Below are 23,314 nucleotides of genomic sequence, written 5' to 3'. Positions count from 1 at the left end.
GGAATGAATGAATCATACCTACAATGTCCCTCAAACATGCCTAATTACATCATGAGTGATATGGGTGATACTATCAAAGATCACTGAGAAGTCACTGAGAAGTCTATTAATACCAAGGTACAACTCCTCTTGACAAGTGGCAGTAGACCCATTAGGCAAGATGTCATGCATATACTCAATGCCATACTGGGGATGGAAACGGGCAAGAGAGTAAGAATTGAAATGGCATCAAGGCAGATGTGAAACTGCAGCGAAACCACGTATTTCACAACCTCACACCCACCAAAAGTCAGAATGGGCACAAATAGGAATTGAACTGTGACCCAGTAGCAGCTAAACAACTGCAAATTTAAGACTGTATTTTATTCTGCCCTACTAACGGCCAGGAAGGTGAGGCATTGGCAAATGATGCACTGTTGGCCTATGCTAGCCAGGATGGTAATGAACCCAACTAGCATACAAGCACACCATCTTTATCACTGAGCAAAACTAGTGCACTTACTGTTTTTTGACAGTTGCCCAAAACTATGTCCTACCCTAGCTAGCACTAGGAAACATTGGCAGGGCTCGTGACGACCATTTAACCAGGACATCTTTACCACTAACTCAGGACATGGGCAATGGCTACAAATACCCAGTAGTGGAGAAAAGTCTCTCTGAATAAGTCCATGTCTTTAATAATAATTTTACAGGTCCTAGAGCCGAGTACCAGAACTGATACTGGGTTACGGGAATGAGCCCTGAACCTAGAACCATATACATGACCAGTCTGTTGTAAGGGCAAGATGGACATGGTGTTAAATACCACAGGAAAATGTCAACAGTGCAGGGAATGGAAATTTTACTTTTGTCCAGAAAGGCAAAACATTCTGGGTGAAAAGCAGGGCAAGTGATGGGTGTGGCCTGTTGAGAATTCCAAGGGCCAGAGAGAGACCTGGAGGGCCACATTCAGCCCTAGGATCTTTTGCACTTAGCAAGGCCTAAATCAGTGTTTGTTAAACTTGGGTCCCCAGCTGTTGTTCGACTATAACTCCCATCACTACAGCTGGCAGGACCAGTGGTCAGGGATGATGGGAATTGTAGTCCAACAACAGCTGGGGACCCAAGCTTGAGAAACACTGGGCCCTAAATAAAGAAAACCCAAGCAAGCAATCCAATGCTCACTATGAATTCTTAGGTTGGCTGTTGGAAACAGATAAATCACTGTAACATCCTAGTACTATGATAGTGTTCCTTCCCTTGTATATTAATATCTAAAACATTCACAACAACACAAATGTTAGGATTGGAGAGGGCCAGAGGGTCAAAGAATAGCTTTTAAAGTGTGTGTGTGTGTGTGTGCGCGCGCGCACACACACACACACGCACACACACACATTAATTCAAGTGAGCTTGTCATTGCTGAAAAAGGGCATCCTCACAGGATGTGAGTTCACCTCTTACCTCAGAGGCTTCACATTCTGAAGCAAAGGAACAGTAACACAGAAAAAAGAACCAACGCGTTATCTGAAAATATTAGCTCTTATTAAAAGGGAGGCATAATTAATAGATCACAACATGTTTCTACCTTTTCATATGGAATTTCATATGATTAAAATAAACTGAAAATGAAAGTGCTTGTAACAGGCACGTTGAACCTTTCTTCTTCTATTAGCATATCAGTCTGCAATCATATCTAGATCAATAGTGAAGATATCTGCTTAAAAGAGCACCACGCTTTCTTTTGTCAGAAATTCATTACTTTTTATTAGGGTCATTGCTTGAAAACTTCAAAAACACCATATGGACCTAATTGTGGTTTATTTTGGCAAAAAGGAAGACACTGTAGAACAATTGAGGCATTACATTCTACAATTCCATTACTTTCATCCCTCTCAGTTTTATTACTGTGTCATTAAAGGCAACTTGAGTGAGCAAAGAATTATAGTGTCATGTGTACGGGCTAGTAGATTAATAACAAAACACACTCAAGTTTAAAGGTATCTAACAGCTGTTTTCATTATTTTGTGTAAATACGCTTGAAGCATATCTATCTGATTAGTGGATAGAGTGCTCTTCTCTGTCACATGCCATGGGCACTGCTATGCGCAAGTAATCAAAGTGCTCAGAAAATGAGTTTACATTGTTCACTGCTGAAATACACAAATGTCAGAAAGTGACTGCGCATCAAAGCTTAGGCAAATCATCTGCTGCAAACAAACAGATTCCAATCCACATTTCGGCTTTAAACATTCCACTGCAGCACGATGACTGAACAGGACTTATTGCAAGCCAAAATGAAGTGATGCTTGCAGAATAATAAGTTGCTGGCATACATATGGATAGATGACTTCAGGACTAGGTTACTGTCAACAGCTGAAGTTATATTATTTTGATGTCACATAGTAAAACTTGCATGGGTTCCATCATGTGCTGCCCTACAGGAAGAAAAATGTGTGGGAGGGAACCAAATCCCTACTTGATCATCCATTTTTTGTTTCCTGGGTGCCTTCCATTCTGACTAATGGATAGCCATCCTTCTCTCAAAATTTTCACCCAGATAACTGGCAACCAATGAGAGGACAGAGGTTGTTTGGCTCACTAAAGGGCGGGGTGTGTGTGTGGCAAATAACCCTTCTCTCATTCCCGTAGCACAGCTGAATAAACCAAGAGGGATCATTTACATTCAGATGAAGCGATAGCATAAAAGACCTCAGAGATAATAGGGATCTGAGCAAAAGCCTTTGATGAAAAGCTCCTCCAATGTAAGAATTAAGTGAGGAAAAAGGGGGTTTGCTGTACTAGGGCAGTACTGCTCTGTGACTCGGTTTCCCCCACTGTGAACTGAAATAATGTAAACCAATATCTACTACAAGCAGGAGCGAAGGAGCAACATACATAATACTACACAACTGAAACAGTAAAGTAATAAAAGCAGAAAATCTGAAGAGAATTTCCACTAGGGTCTGGCATGCACACGTGTGTCTGAGAGAAGACTGGCAAATCTATAGCATCTTATTTAGTTTGGCCCCAAAGCAGGGCTATACATGTTTTTTTACACATCCTTGTTTTTTAAGCAACAGCTCAGGACTGTATGCCTTTCAAGTAAACCATGGTTTGTCTTGATTTGTTATCAGCCTACCACATAGAAGAGGGGACACACTAAATATAGAGTTGGAGGCGGGCATTCTGGATGTTGCGATTGCAATTATCTCCTTGTCTGGTCAAACTACTGCCTGGGGAGGTTTGGTCTGACAGTAGGTGCAGCCCCTTCTGAAAAACCAACTACCACCCAACCACCAAGACACATTTTTGGGTGAGGTGATTGAGGGTGGTAATGGTTCAGTTGCAGACCTTCTTTGATGAAGCTGACTATGTGGGCCATTCCTGTGTGCGTTCAGGACCAGTTTTGGGAAAGAATCAGTCTTAGTCACCCCAATGGATGACCTTGTTTTGGAGAGGGACTTGTGTTTCTGTTGATTCACCTGCAACTCCCATTGGCTTTTCATATTGTTTGCCATGGCATCCCCCTGAACTGTGTTTGTGAGATCTGGGTTGGGAGGCACTGTTTTACATCAGTTTTCCTACAACTTATGGGGTCAGTTCCAGACTTGCCTTGGGTGACTGTGAATCAGCACCCATGGCAGTTGGCTTAGGGCAAGGTGTCACCGGTTTGCTGATGACAAACAACCCTGTTTGAATCATGAGAGTCTGTGCAAGTCCTAAACTGGTGCTGGATGAAGTCAAGGCAGACTGAATTCTCAAAGTCTGGGACTCTATGGATGGGCAGTTACCAGGTAAAGGAATTGGGTGGTATACAAGCTTTATAGGGGGTTGCACTACCTCTGAAGGAGAAAGTCTTTGGTTTGAGGGTGCTCCTAGATTCATCATGGGTGCTAGAGCGTAGGTGACCTCAGTGGCTCTGAGTACCCATTACCAATTTCATTCAGCGCACTAACTACATATGTCTGTTTCTGGATAGCCTTGCCATAGTAATCTGTACATTGGTAACCTCACAATCAACTACTGTAAGGCGTTGTATGTGGAACTACCCTTACAGCTTGTTAAGAAGCTGCAGTTACTGCAAAATGTAACTGCTACTGTGTCGTGGTGCATCTAGTTTTACACATAGTACACCAGTGTTGAAAGATGTGCACTGGCTGTCTATTAGCTACTGAGCCAAGTTCAAAATTTTGTTGCTGTCGGCACTTCAAGTTCTAAATAACTTGAGACCAGGATACTTTGCAGACAGTCTCCCCGGTACAGGCCAAGTCAATCTTTAAGATCTTCTAAGGGGAGCATTCTGGTCATTCCACAACCAGTGACTTGACATGTGGTTACAACACAGAAGCAAGCTTTCTTGGCAATAGGACCCACTCCCTGGAATGCCCTCTCTCAGGTAATTTGTGCAGCTGAGGCAGTAATTACCTTTCAATTCTTCTTAAAAACTTAAGAGTCAGAGCCCAGGAAAACTTTGGTAATCTTAACTAATTAAATCATTTTTTACACTGCTGCATTCTATTTGTGATATACAGTTGTGTTTTATCATGTTTTATCCAGTTTTAATGTAATGTTATTAACTTCAGTTTGCATTCTTATTCTTATTTTCATTGCAAACTGCTTACAGATGTTTACTAGTTTAAGGAGTATAAACATTCAATTAATAAATGAAGTAATGAAGAAATAAATTTAATTTTTCCAGTGCATTCAAGACACATACATAGAGGACTTTAAAAACCATTCTGCAGCTATAAGAGTGTCTAAGGCTGTAAAATGAAAACACTTACCATGAAATAGTTCACTTTTTAAGAATCCAGTGGAGACACTACTACTCTGCCACAACTGAGGAGTAGCTTACCAAAATGTTCCCCAAACAATGAGAAAGAAACTGTGGCAGTGTCGAAGGACTTATTGAAGAATTCAAAAGTTTGAATGAAGTTGTGCCATATCCAAATATAATGAACTACAAAGCTATTCCACTCTTTCCCACCTGAAGGTATATAATTACAGCTACAGAACTCCACCACCCCACCATCACCACCACCACTTAAGGCAGTCGGTAAATACAGTCTGCATGCCATTTTGAATTACTTGTGTACAATCACTGGTCATTCCATAGGGACAGCAATGCGGCACGCACAAAAATGAATGCTGCAAAAAAGGGCATACAGGAACAAACTTCCAACAATAGATAACTATAAGAAGGATCCAATTCCTTTCAGAGGATTGAGGAAGTAAAGTGGCTCAAGGACTTGAAAGGTGAACAACTTGCATAATGCATTTGCTACACATTAAAAAGGCAATTAGGGATCTGGTCTGAGGAAAAGCCAAAAAGTCTGTATGATGCTTTTGTCAACTAATATTAGAAATGCCATCTCTCTCTTGTGTTCTGCGTACGGCACAGTACAACAAACTGTGGAAGCAATGGTGAAGAAGCATCAATTACAGACAAGGCTACAGAGCAAGTGTTTCCAGAGCAATACTACGAAAATTCTGGAATGAGAATGAAACAGAAATTAGGCACTGCCCGTGGTGCTGTGCATGACCTTTAAAATCCTAGGATGCTTTGGGGAACCAAAAGCTTCAAGCTGCCATAAGTTCCCAGAGGGGTACCCACGTAATTTTGTTGCTGCAAAGACAAAGTTGTATCAGAGGATGCCATAATATATTTGGTTGTCTTTAAAGTGCCCATAAGACACTGTTGTATCTCTCAGAAAGCCTGCTGTATCCAAACTGCATAAACACACCGAAGACAAGATCCACCATTATTCCATTCCCCTGCATGTAAAACAACAGCAATGACTTTCCTCTGATATATTACTATGAGGTACACTTCAAGAACAAGCAGTAAGTATGAACTTTTGCATGAACGTTTGAGCTGTTGCATGAGCCGCTTCTCAGATGTACTGGCAGCAGGGTCCCTAGTATTATTCCAGTCCTTATTTAAAACAAACAAAAACTCATAGTCTCTCATTTCCCCCAGTACTGTGACAGAAAGCCCAGACTCAAGCGGAAACACCTAATAACAGCACCCATCACTGCTGAGAAGCTACTGAGTATCCAGTGTCCTGGAAGAGGCTACCATATTCAATGGCTACTCCAGGCTACCTTTCCTCAAGGATGTGATGGTGGAAAGCTGAGAAGCCTCCACTTTAAAATAATCACAATATCCTGGAACAGGGGTGGCCAACCTTTCTCAGTCCCAGATAAGCAGTGGTAGCTAGGAGCCAAGCTAAAGTGGGTAGACAATGGGTGCAAGCTTTAGGTTTGTACAGCTGACCAATTTCTACCTCCCTCACCCCCACCAAGGTAAATAAGAGTCTTTTTCAGATGTCAAAGACACATTCCAGCCAGGCAAAAACACTCAAGGAGATTGTGAAGAAGGGATAGTGAGGGTTGAGGCCTGGGGAGACAATGCATGGCTGGGGAATGGATGTGGCCTAGGGGCCTCACATTTGGCCTTAGGTTCTCCACCCCTGTCCTGGACTGATGCTCTACAGCAGCATTATGGGTAGTCACTGACCAGCTGTTGTCTCTTTTAATTTAAGCTATTCTTCTTGGTGCGCTTTATTATGCTGCAGATTCCTTGTGGATTGTATTTCAGATTCCTTTATTATGCTTTCTTTTAAAATATAATATACTGTATCCCGCCCTAAGGAGGGCTTTGTCATAGAAAAGCAGGATATAAATAAAAAAAAATAGAAAGGGGGAAAATATAGAAAATAAATATATAGAAATGTAGTGTTTTATATTTTTTAAAGCACTTAAATTGTAAAAAGCATTTCGGAACAGTAATATATATATAAAATATAAGCAGGCAGAAAGTCAAGCATTTCAAACAAAAAACAAAAAACTGTTAGTCAGATTTTCTAGTGCTCCTCACTTCAAAATAGGCAGGTTCCCACGCCCCAACCCCAGCAGCTTAGTTTCCATCTGTACACCAAAATAAGGCTCCTATTTTCAAAAGCTCCCACTCTTATCACCTATGTCCAGGTTTCCAGAAAAGTACATTACACTATGCTTACAGTAACTCAACTTTCTTTTGCAAAATCCAGTTGTCAGCGGTGAGGAAAAAATGCCGCCCACAGAGTTTTAACGTTCAAATGGTTGCCTGATAACTATCCATACTGATAACTCAGAGAAGGCAAAGCAAATGCTGAATTAAATATAAATCACAATTAAGATAAGAATAGTAAAGCACTTTGTACACTAAAAAGTACTGCAAAAATTATTATTATTTTTTATTCAGAAGGGAGTGAACATACCAACAATCTGGCGACTAACACATTGTAGAGAAATTTGCCATTGGAAAACTGCCCTCAATGAATCCTCAAAATGCTTTCCAATTTAACCAGAGTTCAAAAACCAGTTCCAAGATTTGTCAAGGTAGATTACACTAAGGTAATGGTCATAAAGTCATAAAGTGAATGTGCAAGGATACAAAACATTTCAATCCCTCAAATATCAACAAAATCAAAATCCCAAGTAACACCCCCCAACTGATGTATTCGCCCCACCCATTCTTAAAGAATGACTGATCTCTATCTATAAAAATACATGTAGTTTTGCTTCTTGCTACAAGATAACAACCTACAAAATGCACACGGAAAATAAAGCAACTGAGTAAATTGAGCAAATAATAACTTCTGACAGCATCCCTTGCCTGCCCAATACAGGTGATAAATGTAAACATTAACTCAGGAACAGGTGAGAAATTTTCATAGGTTCAGTGTGAAGGCAGCTCCTCTTGCACTCAACACCCCACCCTCACATCATTCAACATTTGCAGTAGTACAATGCAGGAACCCAAAGACAAATGGTTCTGGGGCAGAGTACCCCAAATAGGGGCATTTTCCAGAAGCATGTGCACCATCAGAGTGTCCTCTGAATCACTGTGCCACTTGCGGCCGGGGGGGGGGGGGGGCTCAAGCCAGATGAAAAAAGGACACATGTATTGTATACCTGAAGGAGTGTCTCCACCCCATCATTCAGCCTGGACTCTGAGGTCAAGCTCTGAGGGCCTTCTGGCAGTTCACTCACTGTGAGAAGTGAGGTTACAGGGAACCAGGCAGAGGGCCTTTTTTGCAGTGGCGCCCTCCCTGTGGAATGCCCTCCCATCAGATGTCAAGGAAATAAACAACAATCTGACCTTTAGAAGACATCTGAAGGCGGCCCTGTATAGGGAGGTTTTTAATGTGCAAGGTTTTGCTGTGGTTTTATAATTTGTTGGAAGCCACCCTGAGTGGCCCAGCCAGATGGGCGGCAAATAAATAATAAATAATTCTTACTCATATTATATGACTTTGAGTAAAGTCACCTAAGAAGAGTGGCTGTTTATGCTAAAACTAAAACAAAACAAAAACCCAGCTTGCAACAATATGCTGCTCTCATCCTGGCCACCAGCAGTTTCCCTGCACTAACAGAGCCTGTGGTTGTTTCAGCAGCACATATAACTAAGAAATGGAACAATAAAGCAAAGATTAGTGTGCCCCCTGAACAAGGATGACGTTCTAGGCACATAAACATCAATAACTAACTAAAAGGGTCCAGAGAACTAGAGGCATGAGAGGCCTCTGAGACAAGTTTTTGGTGTATTCTGCCTCTTACTTTTTCCATAGGCTGGGGGATGACCTTCCCCACCCTCATTCCCCACATATGCACAAGCTGGTTTGACGCTTCACAAGTCAGGGCAGCTCAGGCCTCCAGCATGGCCCAATGGTTTCCAGCATGGCCCAAGCGCTGAGCACATCATTTTTAAATAGAGGATATTACACACACACGTTAAATATTTTCAAATTGTTATCGAACCACCAGGCTATTCAATCCACACTAGGAGAACATGTGTAAATCAAGAGTTAACTACTTTAACAAGAGAGAGAGAGAGAGAGATAGGAGTGGCTGCAGGCTCTCTGCCATAGGTTTTCCCCTTTGTGGCTTCTCACATCCCAGACTTGGAAAATATGAGCTGTGATACTGAGAAAGGTAAGAAGCCAGCAGAGCCCCATAGTGATAAATGAGTTTGCATCATCTGTCATTAGAACTTCCTGCCAACAGGGTCATTCCCTATTAAATTACCACTTGTCAATGTTTAAAATACTGATTGATAAATGACCGTGCCAAAACTGATAACACAACAGCTTTTCTTTTCAAATATTCTTGGTTACTACATTCTGCTACTTCAAGATAGATAGAATAAGCAAGGTTCCCCCCCCCCCCGCCACAACCTTCCAACTACTTTACTGAGGCACAATTTAATTGAATACAAAACTAACAGGTACTGCATAATGATTGGTCCTGATATACATTACATTCTAGTCTTCCTGCCAAAATAAACCTACCGGCGATTTAGTGATAGGGGCAGATCCAAGTTTCACATTTCATCAAATGCTAGTAATCTGTTTTATCAATATAAACTGCATTTTAATGAAAAAATTCTTTTCTTCAGTACACTTCACTTTTAATGCCCCAGAGTGTAATAATTCGTTCATGCTGTAGAACAAGAATGTTTTACAAGACCTTAACTCTCCAGAGAAATTTCTCTGTAAATACAAAATGCAACTTTTATGGGAATGCGTTGTATGCAACATGACGAGAACCCAACATAATAAAATTAAGTAGGTTGCATGGAGAATTCAACTGCAGTATATTTTGGAACTAGTGGAAGGCTAATCTAAGACCTCAGTTGAGTTACTGACATTAACTAAAGGAAAGCAGACAAAAAACTCCCCCTTCCCCCATCAGAAGATGTTTTAAAGAAGAAACAAGCAACTACTACAGAGCAATCTCTTCCACTTGGGTGACAAGCAGTAACTTGCAATGAGACTTTAACAATACTTGCTCAAGAGGGTGGTGTAAGGTAGATGGACAGCCTGAAGGAGGTGACAGAAGGACAAGGGTAACAGAAAATTAGGAATTGATGGCAGGGCATGCAGAGACAGGTTTCGTATTTGCAAGAGAGTACTGATGTCTATGAGGGAGGTGGGTGGCGCTGTGGTCTAAACCACTGAGCGTAGGACTTGCCGATCAGAAGGCCTGCAATTTGAATCCCCGCGACAGGGTGAGCTCCCATTGCTTGGTCCCTGTTCCTGCCAACCTAGCAGTTCGAAAGCATGTCAAAGTGCAAGCAGATAAATAGGTACCACTCCAGCGGGAAGGTAAACGGCGTTTCGTGCGCTGCTCTGGTTCGCCAGAAGAGGCTTAGTCGTGTTGGCCACATGACCCGGAAGCTGTATGCCAGCTCCCTCGGCCAAGAAAGCGAGATGAGCGCCGCAACCCCAGAGTTGTCTGTGACTGGACCTAACAGTCAGGGGTCCCATACCTTTACTGACCTCTATGGCTTCTTCCTTTGCCAAATGGCACAATATGCAAAATGGGGAATCTTTGCACTTGATCTGGCCTATGCTTGATGTATCACAATTTGCCACTTTGGTGGTGTTTCTTCCTCCATTTTATTCTGCTGCTTCAATCAGGATCATCTCAGTTAGCCATCAGGCATTTTTCACTATTTGGGACAGGGTGTCTCTTATACTAGACCTATACCAAAGCTGAATTTCTCATTTTGTCCCTATTATCCCTTCCCATGAAAGAACCATAGCTTAAAGAGAGATCTCTCTTTCCTCATTTTTTTAGGATTTAAGGCAAGCACTGTATATAATACCAACAAGTTGTGTTAATGAAAGGAGCTCTCATTAACTTTTAACCTGAGTTCTCCCATCTGTTCCCTTTTTATCTGTTATTCCGTGCTGTCATTTGGCTAATGTAGATTTTAAATCTGTGTCCTAAAGGCACTTAAATTTTAAAGCAACTAGTAAAGGAGGAAGCAGTGTCATACCTTCCTTCACAGACATCCACGTGATGAAGAACCACATTTTCTGTGGAACAGTTTTGCTAGATTTTCCTGCACAGAGAAGGTGGCAGTGTCATGCAGCAGTGGACAGACAAGTAAGTTGTCAACACTGGCAGCAAGCCATTCCACTTCAAGTGGCAAAAAAGATTGGGTGGCTGCCCCTAGATTTCTAAATGAATCCCAAGAATGCTCTAAATCAGAGGCAGACATTGGAGATCTCTCCAGGTGTTGATGGACTGCGCTTTCAACCATCCTGAACCATTTGCCATGCTGCTTGGGGCTGATGGGAGCTGTAGTCCACCAATGTATGGACGTGACCATATTAGCTACCCCTGCCCTAAATAATGGCAAGTTATGCTGTAACCTTTTGTCTCTATGGAATTACTGGGATAGAAACACCTCTGAAAGGCAATCCATCTAAAAATCCAGCTACAGATCATGGGATCATGTCTGATAAAGTTGCAAAAAAGATGCATGATGCTATGAAGTCCTGATGATCACCACTGTGATATCAGGTGATTGATCATCCAGTGGGTGGCACAGCACACTTTTCAAATTTGGCCTGTGATGGCTAGGGTAAATAAATAAAGATGTGTAAAGAAACCAGAAGCCATGCAGACTAAAAATACATCTGTGAACACAAAAATATCACTCAGAGATAAAGTGAGAATCCACAGAAGACCATCTAATACATGAGGTATCTCATCTCCCATAACAGTTATGGAAATTTTGCTGGCCAAAACCAAACACAGTTTGAATGATCCTTACATAGTGCCTTGAAAACAGCTGCCAGATTTCAATACAAAACACCCATTGAATCTAAAACTGCACTTTTAGAGGCTCTTTATGGGGTCCTTGCTGTGGGACCACAACCATCCAGTGCTATACCAGCTGTACTGGCTTTGTGGAGTACAGGGTCAGGTTTAAGGTGCTGGTTTCAACCTTTAAAGCCCTATACAGCCTAGGACCCTCATACCTACGGGACCGCCTCTCCTGGTATGTCCCACAGAGGACCTTACAGTCTGCAAATAATACTATCTTGGAGGTCCCAGGCCTCAAGGAGATTAAACTGGCCTCAACCAGGGCCAAGGCCTTTTTGGCTGTGGCCTCAGCCTGGTGGAATGCTCTATCACAAGAGACCAGGGCCCTGCGGGGCTTGACATCCTTCCACAGGGCCTGCAAGACGGAGCTGTTCCACCTGGCCTTCGGTCCAGGCCCAGTTTGACCCCCTCTATGGGACCCTGTAAGTTACCTCTTTGGCCCTTTTATCAGCTCATGTGGAACCAACATGGATAGCTGGCACTGATGAATACTTGAGGTTCCTGACCCCTATGGTTGTAATTCGTGGGCAATCATTTAATTTTATCCCAATTCTAATTTTTAAGCCGTATTTTAATCCATTGTTTGATTGTGTTTTCATGTATTTGATGTTAGCCGCCCTGAGCCTGGTCTTGGCCGGAGAGGGCGGGGTATAAATAAAAATATACTTACTTACTTACTTTTAAGACCATTTTTTCTGACGTGAACCTGCTAGGGCTTCCCATTATCAGCTTCCCCAATATTCAGAGGAGAGGTGGGCAGTAGCCCCACAATGGGGTGCTTCCCTGTCTCAGGAATCCTCTCCCCAACATAAATTATTTTATTTATGACTTAATATTTCAAGTATAGCCCATCTTTTCCTCCAAGGTTCTCCCTATTCTCATTTAATTTTCACAACAACCCTGGAAATAAGTTGGGCTGAGAGGTAGCAACTGGCCCAAGGTCACCTAGCGAACTTCATGGCTGAGTTGGGATCTGAACCCTGGTCCAACACTCTATACCACACTAGGCTTGAATCTTCGTTTTGGCACAATTTCTTTTGGGCTTTCTATTTTTGATTTGTGATTTTAACCTTAAGTATCAATTGTTATTTCTGCTCTCATCTTGCTGTTGTTTTACAGTTTCATGTTTCATCCTGTTTTATTTTCTTCACTATCCTGAACTTTTGAGAAAAAGATTTGGTTAAATGTATTGATTTTTTATTATTTTAAATATATTGGTTAAAATATATATCATTAATTATAAGCAAATGAAAATTGTCTGCTAAAGACACAACTTAAGGGTAATTTAAAAAAAAAAAATCCAATAGCATCTCTATTGCAAAATACAGTGATGCAGCAGAAGCAACTACCACCAATGGGAGCCCTAACTCCCCCAAAAAGAAATGAAAATAATATACATATTCAAATATTTTTCACTCAAAATGGAATATCTGTCTCCACACTGCCACACCAATTCCAATCAGACAAATAATATTTGGTGCATTGTTGAAAATTCAATTCTAAGTACAGTGGTACCTCCGGCTGCGGATGGAATCCGTTCCAGAGGTCCGGCCGGATCCCGAGGTTTTTGCAACCAGAGAGACTGCTTCGGCGTATGTGTGAGCGGCGGTACACCGCTTCGGCACATACGCAGAAGCGGTCTACCGCTTCTGTATATGCACGAATGGCAAAAAACCAGAAATATACTTCCGGGTTTGCCACTTATGTATCCTGAAGTTTATGCAACCGGAGGGATACGTAAGCGGAGGTACGACTGTATACATTACATTCAGATTTTAATTACAACAACTTCTCTGTTAGAACACATGTGGATTTTTGGTTAAGAAAAGCTACAAACAAAATTGATTTTCTTAAGTGAAATGAAATGTGCTGCTCCAGCTATGTAGCCCACATCTAGGACCAAAGGTGTGTGTGTGTGTGTGTGTGTGTGTGTGTGTTCGGTGTGTTTTTTCTTTACAGACACAATATTAACATAAAATGAAGATTATTTTACAAATCATGGCCATATCCTTAATGGCACTGCCTTATTTTGTTTTCAGTTCATCTCCTTCCCCATATACAAAGAAAATCATGTTAACAGCAATAAAAACTAAAAAGGAGGTCAAAGTAAGGAGAGGAGAGAGAAATCACCTTGGTTATTCTGCTGTTCATATTTCCCCCACCCCAACATCTCTGCAAAATTATGCATTTTTAAAAGACTGCAGGCATTCAAATGACTGTCAGTCATGCAAATAATCACTTACTTACACTGTATGAGTTTGGTTTGGATAAAGCAAATTACCATTTGAAAATAACTCGAAAACCACTCTGGGCGAAGAGCTTGCTTTATGAATCTAAGTTTGGCCATGATATTTCTTAACCTTTTTCTCCTCCATTTCCATTCAGCTAGATTTCACTGCAGTAATACAGAGTAAATTAATAAACTGCATTCAATTGCCACAGGTGCATTCAAGATTTATTTAACACATGATCTTGCGGGGGGGGGGGAGGGAAAACAGCAACTATCAGTAGCTGTAGCTGAAAATGCACAACTTGGGTCATGAATTGTTGTTCTTGGTAAGAATTAAATCCTTGGCATCTTGGGCTGATGTTAATTTTTATTTGGAGCCAGGAACCATAATTGGTTTCTAAACACAAGGGGCTGTATCCAACCCTATTCATATACGACCATACAACAAGTCTTCATTTTCCTCTTTCTCCCATCCTGGTACGTCCCTCCACACACCCTCAAAATGTATTCTGGGGTGTCAGGTTAGCCCTTCCACAGCAGATTTGTGGTGGGCAAGTGGCTGCAGGAAGATAAGAGGAAGGTGCAGTCCTTTCATACTATGCTGGATTCCATCCAATAGTTTTTATACAATGTCAAGCAATATAAAATACACTGACATTTTAAGGGTACATGAAACTTTCATATTAACTCCTGAACAAAAGCCGGTGTGAAAGTATTTATTTTAAAATAAATACATTAAGAAATCTGAACTGTGTGTTCTTTTGCAACGCAGTATTCAATTTAGAAAGGATACTTTTTAAATAATAAGAAAACATATTAAAAATAACCAACGTATATAAAGTCGCTGGCGGCCCCTTATCTAAACTAAAAGGCAAAGTAAATTTGTTACACTTCCAAAAGTGCAACATAGTCATTTCCAAACTAGGAACTAGCATATGAGAAGTTGCCTTATACCAATCAGACTAGTGGTCCATCTAGTCCAATATTTATTTATATGTGTATTTTATTATGAAGATTTATACTTGCCTTTCAAGGAACTTACACAGGGTGGGGGCTTACAATAAAATAATTTAAAACACAACGAGCAAATATATCAGAAACAATATATAAGCAAAAATAAAACAGATCAACACAAGTATAAAAGCCAGATAAAATAAAAGTGTCCTTGTCTGGCATCAGAAAATATATCAGAATGGGTGCTACATGTTTCTTTCTGAAGAGAGGGTTTCAAAGATGGGGCATAAGCACTGATAATACCTTTCTACCAGTAGCCACCCACCATATCTCAATGTGAGAACCCAGACAACAGCCTCTGGTAATGAGGATCTCAAAATATAGGTATACAGATGTGAGGACAGGTAGACCTTCTAGGACTGTCTACTGTGACTAGCAGTAGCTCTCAGGGGTCTCAGGCAAAGGTCTTGCACATCATCTGCTACCAGATGTGGAGAAGCAGCAGTTACATCTCCAGAGAGGCTGCTCATTATGTCTCTGTATGACTCTGTATGTTCTGGGTTTGCCTCCCACAATAAGAAGGCTCACAAAGAAAGAGATAGAGTGGGTTCCACTGAATGTTAAGCGTTCTTAGTATCACACACATTAAAACCAGGCAGATAAAAGCAAGGGGGGGTTACACACACCCAGCCCCACTCTTCCAATTCAATTTGGGCTCTCCTGCTGCTGCTTTGAATTTCTTAAAACAACCACCACAATAAGAGATCCAATCACAGTGCCTCCTTTAAATTGGGCCATAGCTATTTGCAAAATACAAATCTAATAAAGTCAGTCAGGTAATGTATCCTGGAGTGAAATACTATTCCTTCTGTCAAATAAAGTACCTCTTCCACCCCCAACTTCATTGCACCTTGAAACAAGTAGGATCAGATGATTTCAAAGCAACTTCAGAAATGGATAGAGAGGATGAAGAGGGGAAAGTGTAAATGAACAATTATGGGGTGGTGGTGAAGGAAAGTAATGCATGTGCTTCTTTGGGGGAGAAATTTATATCTCAGGAACTCAAAGGTAGCCTGGTGCCTGGCCCAATCATATATTCAATATATGTACTTGTTGTCCTGGCTAAGTCACTTGATAGTCTTCTGTTGTTGACTTCTGAATGAGAAAATGTAACAGCAATGTAATAGGTCCTCTGATTTTCCGATATACAAGCCTTGCAAAAAATTCCAGGAAATAATCATCAGTATAAAGAGAACTGAGGAACCATGAATGGGACAGAACAGAGAGAAGAAATTAAAAAGCCACCAACCTGCTCACATCAGGGAACATCACTGGAAAATAAAGGACTTGGCATTTTGGTCTGATTAACTCTTCCAGATGCTTAGGCCTATGGTCAGGCATCAGCTTCATAAACTTCCCTATAGATGTTAGAAATGACTCCATATTATAAGCAGAGTTGAACGCCACGACGTCAGCAACCAAACTAATGAAAAAAGAGAGAAAAATAATTCATTCATTAAACACATCTCATCAATTTATTTAATATATCTTAAAGGTGTCCTACTGCTTTACAGCGGGTGACATGTGGTCTAAACCACTGAGCCTAGGACTTGCCAATCAGAAGGTCGGCGGTTCGAATCCCTGGACGGGCTGAGCTCCCGTTGCTCAGTCCCTGCTCCTGCCAACCTAGCAGTTCGAAAGCACGTCAAAGTGCAAGTAGATAAATAGGTACCGCTCCAGCGGGAAGGTAAACAGCGTTTCCGTGCACTGCTCTGGTTTCACCAGAAGCGGCTTAGTCACATGACCCAGAAAAACTATCTGCAGACAAACGCTGGCTCCCTCGGCCAGTAAAGCGAGATGAGCGCCGCAACCCCAGAGTCCTTCGCGACTGGACTTAACTGTCAGGGGTCCTTTACCTTTACTTTTTACTGCTAGCAGAAGGACTGTTTCCAAGAACAGAAGGTCTGTTTTTACAGACAAAAGTAATTTCCAAAGAATTCCTTCATGGGCACAACCTCTTGGGCAAACAATCCCTTGTTCTCAAAACTTGCAAGCTCACTTTTTATGACCCACTGGAGTTCGCTTACTGCATTTTGCAGTTTTACCTATTGGCCTTTTCTTATACTGTAACCTTAACCCTGAAACAGTGCTGTACTACAATAAATCTTGTACTAGGTCTTGCACAAGAGGTTGTGGAACAGCAGTAAATGTGCTTTCTTCATTACCATTCCCTGGACCCAAGCTAGTATCCATGGTGCCTTTTCCTACATGGGCAAAATGCTACCCTGGTATTAGCCCCCTTGCATTACAGGCTGCGGATCAAAATGCAGCTTGCCAAAGGCCACTAAGTGACACCATGACTGGGGTGATGGGAGATGTTTCAATGCTCACCTCATTCTATCACTAATCAGATTTGTTACTGAAAAGGAAATGTAAACATGAGTTGGAAAGTATGTATCATCTCCAACCCTGCATCCACATATGCACTTGGTCCTGTGTGCTCCACCCTTGATCTGACAGCATTGGAAGGTTTGAAAGGGGTTTATAAGCTCAATCAACTGAATGCTGCCTCTGTATGATCGGGAATATTGCCTTATCAGCATGCCCAATTGTGCTGAGGCTTTGAATTACATCTACCGCAATGTGCTTAGAAGCTCCCTCAGATCTTCCTGTTCAATATGGAGCATCATGGAATCAGAGTTGGAAGAGATCCTAAGGATCATATAGTCCAATCCCGGCAATGCAGGAATATGCAATTGTCCCGTACGGGGATCAAACCTGCAACCTTGGCATTGAGTCAGGGGCAGAGTATTGGGAGGAGGGGACAGTGTATGTGGGGTTATTGGAGTTGAGACTAATATGTTCATGTTCTCTTTTTAACCATAACACCTGAAAAGACCTTCTCTTAAACCACTGCACTACACTTCCTCCCAAATTCTTATGTGCATTAGAGAAGTCAGAAATATTTCCAAGCTGAGCAAACCAAGCTAACTATGTTAAAATCAATTCAGACTTAAAGGACCATGTATGTCTCTCCTTCCAGCAAATCTTAATAGGATCTTTTTATGCAGCTAAAGGTTTTCATAATCTTAAACCAACAATACCATAAACAACTACTCAGCACAGGTCCCCGCCCCAACTTTAAACCAATAGCAACAGAAATTAAGGGCAGGTTTCAGGGCAAGTTGGTTTTATTACTGTGTCAACTACTGACCTAGGTGGACAAGAGGTAAGTGTCCCTAGCTTCTCCTGAACTCCATACATTGTCTGTGTTCATGCATAATGCTAAGCCATCATTTATTTTAACCATGGTTTATTCAACAATCCATGAGTTGTCTTGGAGAAGAACAAACAAGCCATGGCTTGTTTCTCCAAAGCTGAGTTTGTTTTTCAGCTGCTCTTCCTTGTGCCTTGATGGGGTAAGGTGGCCAAACTATGGTAAGCAAGGCTGGAGTTCAGAGAGAATGTGAAACCATGGTTAAAACAAACCAAGGGTTGTAGGCCAAAAATAAACCACAGTCTCCTAGGCTGGGTTGGATGTTCAAACAAATCACCTTTTGGGTAAACAAACGATGACTTAAAATTATCACTTCTGCGAAGGAGACAATGCATAAACATCCCAAGGCACAGCAGCTCCGCACATAGCAATCCATACTATGCAAAATTGGACAGCATGGGTCTCTTATTTGGCACTTGCATACACAAGCCTTTACCTAACTTATTACAGTGGTACCTCGGGTTAAGTACTTAATTCGTTCCGGAGGTCCGTTCTTAACCTGAAACTGTTCTTAACCTGAAGCACCACTTTAGCTAATGGGGTCTCCTGCTGCCGCTGCACCGCTGGAGCCCAATTTCTGTTCTTATCCTGAAGCAAAGTTCTTAACCTGAAGCACCAATTCTGGCTTAGTGGAGTGTGTAACCTGAAGTGTATGTAACCCGAGGTACCACTGTACAATCAACCCAAAGAGGTTGGGGATAACAGGCACAGCCCTCAGTTATCACCACCCCTTTCCCAGTGTGTACATGTCTACCAGTTCCACTATCTACCAGACTACCACTTACACTATCTAACACAGGGTTAAAATCATTCCTCCTCCTAATTCTCACTGCTTCATAGACAAGATAGAAAACTGACACTGCCCAGAAAAACAGCAGGACTCAGCAGGAAAAGCAAGGAAATATTTGAACAGAACTCTAGTGCTTTTCAGCTCAACAACTGGAGTGGAACCATTTTTGAAATCTCACATTTTTCCAAACACTTTTTTCAGCTATGTTTTCTTTCAGCTATGACAACCAGTGAGCTAACCTATTTCTTTTGCTTTTAACTAATAGCTGGGAACAAAAGGGACAAAAAAAGTTTTCTTCTTTATTTCTGTCAAAACTTTGTGACAGGCAGTCACACTTTTTTGAACCACACATTTAAAATATTTTTTGTTGTTGCCTGTGCGCTATAGTTTTGTGTGTGATTGCCAAAATAGAAACCCAAGCACTTAAATTCAATCAATTAAATGGGGGGGGGGGGGAGTAACACATGCTTACTTAGCATATATCTTAAGGGAAAACAGATTCTGTATAAAGGTTTCTCATTGCTGAAATCTCCCACACTAGCACCTGGCTCCCTAAAGCATCTAATATGGAAAACGGAATTATATAAGTGGACACCCATAACAAGATGCTATGGGGTATTCTGAATTATGCCAATTATGCTATTGGGCTACCCTGCCTGGGTTTTGTGTTGGCTGCCCAACACTCAGTCCCAGATGTTCCTATGAACTTCTGAAGCCTCCTGATGGCAAAAGTCTCCGGATAATAATTTCACATCCCTGTCAGCCATTCCAAGATGCTAAGCAATTAGGGCTCCTTCCGCTTTTCACCAAGCGAGAGAACAATTCATTAGAACCTGAGAAAGGGCTTTTCTTCTTCCTCTGATTAATTCCCATCAGACACATCTTGCCCAACTCTAATTCACTTACAGTTCAGGATTCTGGTTAGGTAAAAGGTAAAGGTAAAGGACCCCTGACAGTTAAGTCCAGTTGTGAACGACTCTGGGGTTGCGGTGCTCATCTCACTTTACTGGCCGAGGGAGCCGGCATACAGCTTCTGGGTCATGTGGCCAGCATGACTAAGCCGCTTCTGGTGAAACCAGAGCAGCACACGGAAATGCCATTTACCTTCCCGCTGGAGTGGTACCTATTTATCTACTTGCACTTTCATGTGCTTTCGAACTGCTAGGTTGGCAGGAGCTGGGACTGAACAACGGGAGCTCACCCCGTAGTGGGGTTTGAACCGCCAACCTTCCAATCAGCAAACCCAAGGCTCAGTGGTTTACACCACAGCGCTACCCGTATCCCTTCTCTGGTTAGGAGGACTTCCTAATTAGCACTTAGAACAGTCTTCTGGAGTGGGGAGTTAATTGAGATTGGAAGAAGTGCTTATTCCTGCAAACCAAATATCCACTCCCACCCCAAAGAACCATTTAAGTTGAGAAAGGGACCGGATTTGGGTTGACGGTGGAGAATGCACTCCATTAAGCCCCAGATGAAAATGAATGCAGAATCAGTTTTCTCTTGGGGAATTCTATTTTGCTCTCCTACTGGGCAGCCCAGAACTACCCACTCACCTTAACTATTAGAGAGGTGGGTATTCTGAGGGCCACATTTTCTTCTGAGCATATTTCCAGGGGCCAGAGGTGGCAGGGCCACAGGCAAAACTGAATTTGGCCTTTGTAACCTAGGCTAGTTTCTAGATACAGTCACATACACATACCTCTTTCTATCCTCCATCCCAGAAAAGAAGGAGCACCATTAGAGATAAGGACATGTTCCGGCTGGAGAGGAGTGTGTGGCCTGGGGAGAGTCCCCAGGGCCAAACAGAGAGGGCTGGAGAGCAGCATTTGCTCCCCAAGTCTGAAGTTGCCCACCGCTGTATGAGAGGACATGGTGCTCCCAAGGCATTTGAAATGGCAGCAGGGTTAAATACAGGTTTTTAAGTATATTTAAAAGAAGAAGAAAGGGGCATATCCTCTGGGGGATATATAAAAAAGAATGAAAGGATAAAAAAGTTTGCATTTCCTTTTCCAATTAAAATTCCTGCCACGAGGCCAGAAATACCGATACATAAGCAAAGAAGGCAATTAGCTTTATAGAATGCGTTTAAAAACATCCTGTCTGTTTTGCTTCTGAGCAAATATACTGCTAATATGCTATGCCTTAGGAGTGATGGTTTCAATCCAGAGAGATATGAGCACACCAGAAGTCTATATTGTGATTTCATGTTGTAACCACCCTGAGACCTGCAGGTATAGGGCAGTATACAAATTTTAATACAGTGGTACCTCTGGTTACATACTTAATTTGTTCCAGAGGTCCATTCTTAACCTGAAACTGTTCTTAACCTGAGGCACCACTTTAGCTAACGGGGCCTCCTGCTGCTGCCACGCCGCCAGAGCACAATTTCTGTTCTCATCCTGAAGCAAAGTTCTTAATCCGAGGTACTATTTCTGGGTTAGCGAAGTGTGTAACCTGAAGCGTATGTAACCTGAAGCGTATGTAACCCGAGTTACTACTGTAATAGTAACAACTACAACTCCTACTATTTCTACTACTCCTACTACTACTCCTCTTTCTCCATTTTTCTGTCCTCTTTTTATTACTTATCCCCACCTATACGAGCAGATATGTCCTCCTACCACAGATCAAAATAATGCCAGGAAATCGGATCCTGCCATATGTTGCGCTTGATAGTTATTTCAGGATATGTGTAAGTTTAGTGTCATTTTGAAAGATACATTTTTAATAGTTTAGTATTGTTTTGATTTTGAGTTCCATATGGGGCGGGGGGCACCATAATCTTTCCAGCGCTGAGGGCTTCTGAAGGTCTTAATCCAGCCCTAGGGACAGGCACCCACCATACCACACATGTCAGCAGCTAATGTGTGATAAAGTGCTCCTTATTTAGTAGATGAGAAAGAGGTAGACAATTAAGCAAGTGCAGATTTAGAGAGCTTTCCCCAGGCTGATATGTTCCATAGGGCTCATCGAGGCCAAAGAGCATGCAGCAGAAGGAAAAGGAGAGACTGGCTTATGTGCAGATACCGTCTTCCCCCTGCCCATGCCAGATATAGCAGCCATTGTCAGTTTGATTGAGAATCACCTCACACTGCTGATTACGCATAGTAGAGGTGGGCTTGCAGGGTGTATTTTTTAGAACCCCAGGTCTACCCCACCACAACCAAGTGCAGAATGGAGCCTGGAGGAAAACTATGGTATATACATGCAGTGACACACTCACTCAAGACCTGGGATAGCTCAGTTGGTTGAGTATGAGACTGTTAAATTCAGGGTTGTGGGTTTGAGCCCCACTTTGGGTGAAAGAGCCCTGCATTGCAGGGAGTTGGACTAGGTGACCCTCACGGTCTCTTCCAATGCTACAGTTCCATGACCCTATAGAATGTTTGTAGGGATGCTGCCCTTGCATGAAGGAACGGGGTTGCTTCTAAGCACACAACTCACCCCAAAGATTTTATTTTTTTAGTGTCAAGAAATGAACTTCTTGTGCTCCTTTCACACAAAAATCCCCATATAGTTCCCCGGTACACATTCATTATTTCAGCTGTCTGATTTGTATCTGAAAGTCAGAAACCCCTGTTAATGTACTGTAAATCACCCAGAGAAATACCATTACCCCACAAGGTGTTTCTGCCCACACCTGTCCTAAAGGAAGAAGCCCCAACACTTGCCAAGGTTAATGGGCAGGATGGGAGTTCCACTCACCCATTCATTCACTCCCACTGTATAGCTGAATTTCAGGAAACAGATCTAGTGGGGTGGATTCAACAAAACAGTTGCACTAACAGGAGCCAGTACAATGAGACCCACTAGCACAATGGGTATTTCCCTCTCCTCCCCCTGCATGCCCTCCCACACCCCAAATCAGCTCAAGGAGCAAGGGAAGGTCTGCTTGTGCTGATGGAATGATCATAATTGTGCAATATTGAATTATTCCCAGTGTTTATATGACTTCAAAATACAAATTTTGACCATTAATACAGCTAAATCATTGGAAAGGTCCCATAAGCTCAAAGATAATGTAGGAAATGATAGCATCTTCAAAAGCAAAAGTGAGGTGGGGGGAATGGTTTAACATTTCATGATGTATTTCTTCCAGTAGCAATGATGAGGAATATTTTTTTATAAGCTGCTATTTGTTTTTAAGAACCATTTCATGGCAAAGCCATTTCATTATATTCTCAGAATACTGCTACTGCAAAACTGAAGCATTTTGCAAACGAAAGCAGAACGGCAGCTACAAAAAGCTCGAGTATATAGGGATCATTATTTGTCTTTCATCTGAGTTACAATGCAAAGATGCAGATGTTATACATCTAGCTTTAAAACGCTCAATCTATGCTTATAATAATTCTAATAACAAATATGTGAAATAGACCAAGTAAATGAATTTATTTCAATTCAAGCCAATTCAGCT

At 41.9% G+C, this 23,314-nt stretch overlaps 1 protein-coding gene across 8 annotated transcripts in view; it reads right to left on the bottom strand.

Moving 5' to 3' along the window:
- Positions 1 to 23,314, bottom strand: part of GTDC1 (glycosyltransferase like domain containing 1) — a 199,273-nt gene that overhangs the window by 83,783 nt on the left and 92,176 nt on the right. For all 8 annotated transcript variants that reach the window (XM_083411100.1, XM_083411096.1, XM_083411101.1 and 5 more), the window contains one exon: positions 16,140 to 16,313. In XM_083411100.1, coding sequence (XP_083267226.1) covers positions 16,140 to 16,313 — 174 coding nt within the window. The remainder of the gene's footprint in view (positions 1 to 16,139; positions 16,314 to 23,314) is intronic.

The sequence above is a fragment of the Podarcis tiliguerta genome (genome assembly GCF_965153285.1).
Source record: "Podarcis tiliguerta genome assembly, chromosome: 1".
Classification (NCBI taxonomy): Eukaryota; Metazoa; Chordata; class Lepidosauria; order Squamata; family Lacertidae; genus Podarcis; species Podarcis tiliguerta.
Note: the sequence above shows the minus strand (reverse complement) of the source record. Positions and strands in the feature narration are given on the sequence as shown.